The sequence below is a fragment of the Marmota marmota genome, unplaced genomic scaffold (genome assembly GCF_001458135.2).
Source record: "Marmota marmota marmota unplaced genomic scaffold, marMar, whole genome shotgun sequence".
In the NCBI taxonomy this organism is placed as follows: Eukaryota; Metazoa; Chordata; class Mammalia; order Rodentia; family Sciuridae; genus Marmota; species Marmota marmota.
In genome coordinates this window covers 2,732,675-2,741,445 of record NW_026000141.1, presented here as the reverse complement: position 1 = coordinate 2,741,445, position 8,771 = coordinate 2,732,675, and the positions used below count along the sequence as shown (strand labels likewise).

At 51.7% G+C, this 8,771-nt stretch overlaps 1 protein-coding gene across 3 annotated transcripts in view; it reads right to left on the bottom strand.

Moving 5' to 3' along the window:
• Positions 1-8,765, bottom strand: part of Tmem132d (transmembrane protein 132D) — a 496,798-nt gene extending 488,033 nt beyond the window's left edge. For all 3 annotated transcript variants that reach the window (XM_015505636.2, XM_048785906.1, XM_048785908.1), the window contains exon 1: positions 8,491-8,765. In XM_015505636.2, the coding sequence (XP_015361122.1) occupies positions 8,491-8,569 (79 nt within the window). In that variant the 5' untranslated portion in view covers positions 8,570-8,765. The remainder of the gene's footprint in view (positions 1-8,490) is intronic.
• Between the last annotated feature and the right edge of the window lie 6 nt (positions 8,766-8,771).

Below are 8,771 nucleotides of genomic sequence, written 5' to 3'. Positions count from 1 at the left end.
TTACCTACCTCCTCTCCTCCTCCGTCCTCCCCTCCTCCTCCTGTCCTCCCCTCCTCCTCCTCCCTTCATCATCCTCCTCTCCTCCTCCTGTCCTCCCCCTCCTCCTCCTCTCTTCCCTTCATCCTCCTCCTCTCTTCCTCTTTTCCCCTTCCTCCTCCTTTCTTCTTCCTCCTCCTCTTCTCTTCCTCATCCTCCCCTCCTTTCCTCCTCCTCCTCCTCCTCCTTCCTACCTCCTTCTCCTCTCCTCCTCCTCTCTTCCCCTCCTCCTCCTTTCCTCCCTTCCTCCTCCTCCTCCTCCTCCCTTCCTCCTCCTCCCTTCCTCCTCTTCTCCTCCTCCTCCTGTGTTCTCTTTCCTGCCTACATTTGTGGGCAATCCATAACTTCCGCACTGCCCTGTGCCATTGTATCATTTGGATGAAATTTTCCCCATGGAGCAAATGAACAGTTTAATGAAAACACAAAACTGATGCTCTAGCTTGTTCTCAGGCTCCAGCCCCACCCAATTCCCTCTCTGGAAGCCAAAGCCGCCCTTGGGCCTGGGGTGTCCCAGGGCCCAGAACACTGGGGCCTGTGGCTCCCACTCCCCTCATCCTTAGACCCTGCTGCTCACCCTACAGAAGGTCTTGCAGCCTCTGCTTGACATTCAACACTATGTGAGTGTTAAGACTTCTGATCTGTTTTCATACAACTGTGCTCTAAAAACAAAGATACCCTCCTGTTGGCATGGGCTCCCACCCAAGGCCTGTGCCTCCGTGACTCCCTCTGAGTGCAAGGGCTGTGCTCCAACTGTATGAGTGCTCCAGGAGGGCACCGGAAGCCTGCCTGAAGCAGACAAGCCAAAGTACAGCTGTTCTGAGGGAGAGGCATTCCCGGAGGGTCCTGCTTCTCCATGGGGTGCACCTCTGGTGCTCTGCCCAGGTCTTCTCTGCCTACCCTCTGAAGCTGCAGACACAGGGCCAGTCCTTCCTTAGAGCGGCCTCCTGCAGGTCAAAGCAGCCACTCTTTCTCCAAGTCAGATTCTCGGAGCTTCTTCAACCTGTTTCGTATCAGAGCTAAACTGCCCTCGCTCCTCACTCCGGCACTGCCAGCCATGGCCAGGACCTGAGCCCAGGCTCACCCACGGCTCCAACCTTGGTCCTGCGGGTTACAATCCTGCCCCAGAGCACCTCAGACCCAAAGGCTCATCTGGAAGGGGCTGGGAGGAGTCCCAGGAGGGTCTCGAGGGTGACCATCTGCCAGCGCGCCAGCTCCATAGCCCAGCCGGGCACAGTGCCACCAACGTGTCTCAAGATTACTGGGGTGAGCACAGATCTTGGACTCCAACATCAGTGGGCACAATACACATCTCTCCATTTTTACGTAACAGACTGTATTTCTATTTTCACTTGTCCAGTCTCAGAGGGAAGGCTCTGGGGAGACCATGCCCCAGCAAGTCCAGGGACAGGGTCTCAGTTCTCAGAGGGCCACCACACTGAGGAGCCTGCTGGTTCCCTCGGCCACGAAAGCATCTGGGGCTCCGAGCGCACACTGGAGCCCCTGCCCGTCACCTCCTATACACATGTCCCCTGCCTCTTCCCGAGTGACGCCGGTGGGCTTCTTCCAAGTGTGTCTGGGTAATGGATCTAATACCTCTCGACCTTCCTATTCGTCATGAAGGGACACAGAGCAGCCCAAAGCACCCCCATACCCATCCCCAGAAAGAAGAGAGGGGCCAAGGAAGCCCATGAACATGCCCTTCCAAGTCCTGCTCTGGGCTCTGGGCAGCTTCTGAAGTCAGCATTCTGATGCTCATGTCCTGTGCTTCCACCGCAGTGACAGGCAGTGGCTGTCACCTGGTGCATGTGCCTAGAGAGAAGGCTTACAGGGACACAAGGTGGGGGCAAGTAAGGTAACATGGGCAGGCGGGGGCAAGAGCAATGTCCCGAGAGGTGTCACATACCCGCTGAAGCCCCTCTAGCTAGGACAACTTCTGGGCTCCCCCCTCCACCACCCACACAGCTGTCCTGGTCCATGATTTCAGCAGAAATGAGGAGCAGTGAAATCTAACTGACCGCTGCCTCGAGGAGGGAGTGCCGAGAGTCCCATCAACACAAGAACTTAATGCCACTCTCATGAAAAAATAATGCCGCCAAGAACTCCCTGCAACCGCTTGTCCTCTCAAATGGACGCCCAAGTCTCTTTCCATTTATATACTTGAGATGGAGACAGGCAGGCAGAGAGGGGCGGAGTGGATAATTAAATCCTCTTTCCAAGATGGTCTTTACCTCCGCCGCTCTCACCCCCCCGTGTTCTGAAAACACACTCTGGAATCTCATCGCCCACATCTGCCACAGTGTCTGTATTCAGTCCCAGGACCTTTCTCTAGGCTGACCCTCAGCTTCTGGGCAGCAGGGGGCAGAGCCTGGGCATTATGGGCACATGAACGGACCCCGCACGCCAGCCTTCAAGACGCCTGGTGTCTCGCTGCTGGATCCTCCCTTATTTCTTGCTACAGCAGATTTTTGAAATGACAAAGTCACATAAAAATATTCTGAGTCCTTGGCCTCATTTCACAACAACTCCAAGCTGGTTTCCCTTCTCTCGCTGGAACCCCCCCAGTCTTCTTCCCATAAGTCCCTCAGGCTGGCTGGCTGGCTGGCTGGCATCAAGAGCCGAGCTCCATGTGTTCACAGGACCCGAGTTCTCCTCTGCAAGTCGGAGTCACACTTCCCTGTCTTCACTCGCCACCTTCCCCCCGCCTCCTTCACGATTTCCCAGTGGCCACTGAGGAGCCAGCTACTCTTTTACTCCTGGGGGCCACCTCTTGTCTTGAGCTGCCCAAGACCCCTGAGTTTCAGTGAAGTGTGTGGATAAATATACCCACGAGCTGCCGTTCATCAGGCACATCTGCAAATCCTTCAAGTGGCCTGGCCCAGGAGACCCCAAACACATCCCACACTGTCAGGTGAATGCACGGCATCCCTGGAATTAAAATCTGTATTTTAGTCCCTTTCAGGTGTTAGTCCAGTTCCTGCTGAGAAAATCAAACAGGAAATCTGCAGACCCACTGGCCCACCCATACTGAGTGTCTCCACCACTGGGCTCTGAGCGGACTCTAAGTGGGAGACCCATCTTCTCCACCCTGAGCAGGCCGGGCTCCATGGGCTCCTGCCTGGCAAATGGGTACCCTTAGATATGACGCCATTGCCACTGTGCACAGCCTGGCTGACAGGTGAGTTGTGGTGCCCGGGCTCAGCCTCCACCCTCTTCAGGTCTTGGACGAGGTACGCAGTTTCTCTGAGCCTCAACCTTGCTGTCCCACTGGTTTATCGGCACACTCAAAAAAACTCATCTGCATAAATCTCTCCACACAGTGCCTGACATGCAATAACCACTCAAAAAATTAGCTGTTATTATCATGGAGCAAAGCATCTCCTGCCGCACTTGGAATTACGGGAAAAGACAGCATTAGGCCATTTTCCTGTCAGGCAGACATTCTTTAGGCAATATGTTACACTCTTAAGCACACTTAAATTTTTTATTGTACCTTTGCAATGTCCAAAGTGCTATGCTAAATAGGAAGAATCAAAGATAGGAAGGAAAATAAACATTGGTTGCCTCGAGGTGAACTGGAAATTTTGGAGAACATTTACAAAGTAGTTTGAAAATGTTACCCCTGGGGATGGCTGGAAAATGCCCCTTACCTCCACAGGATGCTCTCACGTGAGTCACAGGAAACCGTGAGTGTTCCTGACCTTGTTTGGAAGTGAAAATTAGGACTAACTGAAGAAGGGACTAACTGAACAAGGGGACTGCCCAATGGTGTGGATTGGTTCTAACTGCAATCCACCCAGCCTCCCCAAAGGCCAGAGAAGACGCAGGCACAGCGGCACTCAGAGGGGCAGGGAGACCGCAGAGCAGCCCTGCAGGTGGACTGAGTAGCCACAAGCCAAGGAATGCTGGCAGCTGCCAGATCTGCAGGAGGCAGGAAAGATCCCCCTCCCACAGATGACTTGGGCTCAGCCCAGTGTAGGGAAGTGGGACGACTGGCCTCCAGAACTTGTGTTGTTTTAAGTCCTCGTGTCTGTGGCCATTTGCCGTAGCAGCATGGGAAACTTATATACCCTCTGATTTAAAGTCAATCTGTCCTGCTTCTATTACTTAACACAGACCTAGCTGCTCACAAAGCCCATGAAGCGGTGACCACCACATTTATCATCTAGCTGGACAATTCTAAGGAAGCAGTGGGTGCTGACCCCTGTCCACCCCATCTGTCAGGACACCTCTGGTCCTCTCCCTCACGCAACAGCATCCCCCCCCAACTCCTTCAGCCCAGCCACCCTGGCCACCTTCAGCCCGGACAGGCACCTGTTCTCATCCTCTTTGTACATCCCCCACTGACCCCTGCACCTCCCTCTCCCTGTCCTCCAGGTAATGCCCGTCTTTCCCTGATGCTCCAGTCAAACACTGGCAGTCCTGCCTCCAGAGACGCTCGGCCACTCTAAGCACACAGCACAGGGGTCAGCACACCTCTCCTCTCTTGTGCCCATGACATTTTTCTGTCTCCTCCACAGACTGCAAGCTGTGTGAGGGCGGTAACCATACCTGTTTGGATTTTCTCTTCATTACTATATTCTCTGTGCTCAGCACAGCATAGGGGCACATTGTGGTCAGAAGGGAGGGGTCATTATAAAATAGCAAAGGGAGACGGAACCAGAAGAGAAAAGGAAGAGGGGACTGCTGAACATGGAACCACCCAGGTTTGTGCTTACAACTTACAACAGTGGAGCAATGACTTGTGGCACTTTGAAATCCAGACAATTGACTATGTGGAGCTTCCCCAGCCGGTGAGGCCCTGGACAGCCTGACCCCATGTCTTCAAAATACCTGAAGGTAATTTCTGCCTTTTCTGTGGTCTCTGAAAACACACAACCTTCCATACTGGATGGATGGATGGATGGATGGATGGATGGATGGATGGATGAGTAGGTGGATGGATGAATGGATGGATGGATGGATGGATGGATGGATGGATGGAGGAATGGATGAGTGGGTGGGTGGGTGGATGGATGAATGTATGGATGAGTGGGTAGGTGGATAGATGGATGGATAGGTGGGTGGGTGAGTGGGTGGATGGATGGATGGATGAATGGATGGGTGGGTGGGTAGATAGATGGATGAATGGATGAGTTGGTGGGTGGGTGGATGGATGGGTGGATGGATGGATGGGTGAGTGGGTGGGTGGGTGGGTGGATGGATGGATGAGTGGGTAGGTGGATGGATGGATGAATGGGTGGGTGGGTAGGTAGATGAGTATATGGATGGATAGATGAGAAGATGGATATATGACTCATAAATGATGAATTGGAAATACAGGCAATGTAAGATTCTACAATAATATATTTTTGGAATATTTGTTTTGTTTATTCATTTTTTCCTTGGGTCTTGAAAATAGAACTCAATTAAACATCTCAAACTTGGAATTCTTCATTTCTGTGCATATAAGTACTTTCAATAAAGTGATATTTTTAACTCCTTAATTCACAAAAGCAGAATTTAGCGGTCTCTCCATTCCCCAGCCTTTTAATTTTGACAGGGTATGAATGTGAGCAATGAAGTTGCACATATGTGCATGTGCACGTGCACACGCACACATACACACACACACACACACACACACACTTCCTCCTAGTATTTTTTGCTGCCCTAAGAAGTCCTGAATCCTAGTAAAGGTGCCACTATAAACTGAAGCTCTCTCTGTCCCCTCTCTGTGGGAGAATTATGCAAGTAGACCCAGGAGAGAAGCTCTGTGCGTGGAAGCCCTGGGCACAGGATGAGAAGTCCCTGCCCCGGAGGCCTGGGACAGGTGCCACAACTTCTTTCCCTGATTGCAGGTCCCTGAGCTTCTGCTTGTCACTAGAATTTGGCTGAGAAGGGTGCATGCAAGGAAGATGGCCACAGCAGCCTAAGGTGACGACCTTCCTGCTCTGTATCTAAAAACCACCTTGCTCTCTGCTCATCTCCATCTTCCCACTGAACCTTCTTCTTAGTTCACCCTCCTGTCACCTGCCTCCACCCAGGAAGCCCACAGAGAAGCACTAAGCATCTGCCACCTGCACATCCGAGATCTACAGTAACTCCCAACACCAACCAGCACTTGAAGTGAGACGCAAGCTCCCAGCAACTTAATCAACGGCTGTTCTCCACATGAGTTTGGGGCCACGTGACAAGGGGTTGGTAAAACTTTCTTTTTCATACCACTGCTCCTAGGTCCCAAGGAGACAGACGTACAAGAAATGACGTTTTATCTGTATTTGTATTTTTAAAACAGCTAGATGAGGGTAGGTTTGCTCTATGACTAATCATTTTCTGCTCATGGAATTTAAGCAGGCATCAAGTCCAAGGGTGCTAGCCTGGTGTCCAAACGCACACTCTGTTTTACCCAAGAATTCTTATTTGGAATGCACAGAGACACTGGGGTAAAACTGGCATCATGCAGGAGCATGTATTTAATAACTGCCAACAGCAATTCCTACTTTTCACCCAGTGCCAGATGAATTAGGTATTTTAGAGTGTGTGCATTTACTTCTGACTAGAACCCTGTTAAATATGGCCAACACTTGATTTCAGGCTGGTCAGAGCTCTCAAGTGGCCACAGAATCTCAGAGGGGAAGGAATCTGGACGTGCTGGGGAAGGACTGGCCTACCCTGGTTTGATGAGCCATGCCTGCACCGTGAAGTTCCACGTTACCCAATTTCACAATATTAACTTGCCCGTGTTCTCTGGCACCGTGTACATGATCACTGAATTCCTACCATGTGCTTGGCTGCGCTGAGCACAGTGGGAAGTCCCCATATAACCGAGTCACTCTTGAACTGTCTGGCTGAGTTGAGTTCTCTACAATCAACAGACGGAAGTTGTCATCTGCTGCGTTTATACTGTCACCCAGAAGCTGATTTCTGGCCATTTAGAAAAAAGGCTTCCACGTTAACAGAAAATCACTCGGGGAAGTTTTCAGCGCTTCCACTTGGAAAAGTTCAGATGTATCCGGGAAATTCAGCTCTCTCACACTGCCCGGTCTAATCGATCTGTAAGAGAACTGCGTAACAACACAGCTGACAGGTCATCTTTGCAAAGCTACCCTGTGCCTTTCTTCACAAAACCTTGTTACTGCAGCATGAAAGCAGAGACACCTATTCTTATTATAAAACCCAGTGACCACCAGTAAAGAACTTGCCTCCTGGCCATTCTTGCCAGCCAGGCTGTGGCGTGGGGAGGGGTATTTTAAGCCTCATGTCAGCCTGGATTGGATTCATGGAATTCACCAACCTCTCCTCTAGTTTCCTGTGTACAGCATAACTCTCACCAGCTCTGGTCATCGGGATTGTTCTAACACATAATTGAGAGACCCGAGTCCATTTCAGCTGCACTTGAGAAGACAGTGGAGTGGATGAACATAAGATGTTCTTTCTTAATGGGAGCAGCACAAAAGCCCAGTGGGTGAACTGTCTAGATCTACCTGATCCAAAGCCACAGAGCCTCCTGATACTGGGAAAACCCAGGGAACAGAAAATTCATGTAATTGAAACACTCAATGTGTGGTAACTGACTCTGAAGTTTCTAAGAGAGATCTCACCCAGAAAATAATCATAGAAAAACATGTTTACAGGGTTTTTTCAGATCACACTTTAGACTGCTAAATATCTCCACTTTCTCCCAATATGTGCCTCTGTAGGAAAGGGGCACTTGAAGGGGCAAACCTCACACAGACAGAGTCCCAATCAATAAGAGAAAAAATTGCTGGTCCTCTCTACAATCTGCTCTGAGTATCAAACAATTTCTCTGCAAACAATTAAGGTCCCAAGGTTTCAAACTCACAGTCAGGGATGCCGAGAGCCGAGAGAAATGGATGGGTCAGGCCCTGCTGGGAACTCGGGTCCCAGGTTGCAGTTAACCTCTCCCCGGATGCTGCTCCCCAGGCACCCCAGGAAGGTGCCTGTGGGGACCTGGTGCTGAAACCTCTGTGTGGACTGGGCAGAGGAACTCCAGACCCTTTCTTCAGAGCTGACCTAAGCCCTATTTTTAGCAGCCTCAGGTGTACTAAATGGAATTCCCACATGATAAGACTTGTCCAAAATTATTTCTAAACAGGTGCCAGCAGAGAAGTCAACTCCAAATCCCAGGATCTTCCAGGTCATTTCAGTTCCCCTTTCCTGTCCTGTTGTCAGCACTCTGGCAGCCACCTTCTCTATCAAGGGCCTTACAACCCCCTGTCTTACTGTCCTCTGGCAACAACCTTCAATTCCCTGGGGTTCCTTTGCAGTCTCCCCCATGGTATCCTAGCCAAGTCCTCCAGGGGAAGGACCTGCAGCCGAGGGGCCACTGAGCATGTCCCCTGCCACATGCCTGCACACATCCACGCCCTCGCTCCCTGCCGCCCACAGCCCCGCACTCTCCCACATGCACTCCAGGCAAAGTTAGTCCCGGGCCCAAGGTGGCGGGGTCCTCACCTTTGGAGAAAAGGGCGGTCAGGCTGATGAGCACGGGGGACCAAAGGTGCCACAGCATTCCCATCTCACTGGGGCACATCCTGGAGCCCCGGAATGAAGATTTTCAGCTTCCCTGACACCGTCTAGGTAAGAACAGACGTCGCCAAACCCCTGGAGGACCGGAGCTGGGCTGGATGGCGAAGCGCAGGCGGCTAGGGTCTGGAGCAGCCCCGGCGCCCTGCGCCCTCCTCCTGATTGTCCATCTCTTGGCCGGGAGGCGACCACCGCGCGGGCTCTGGAGT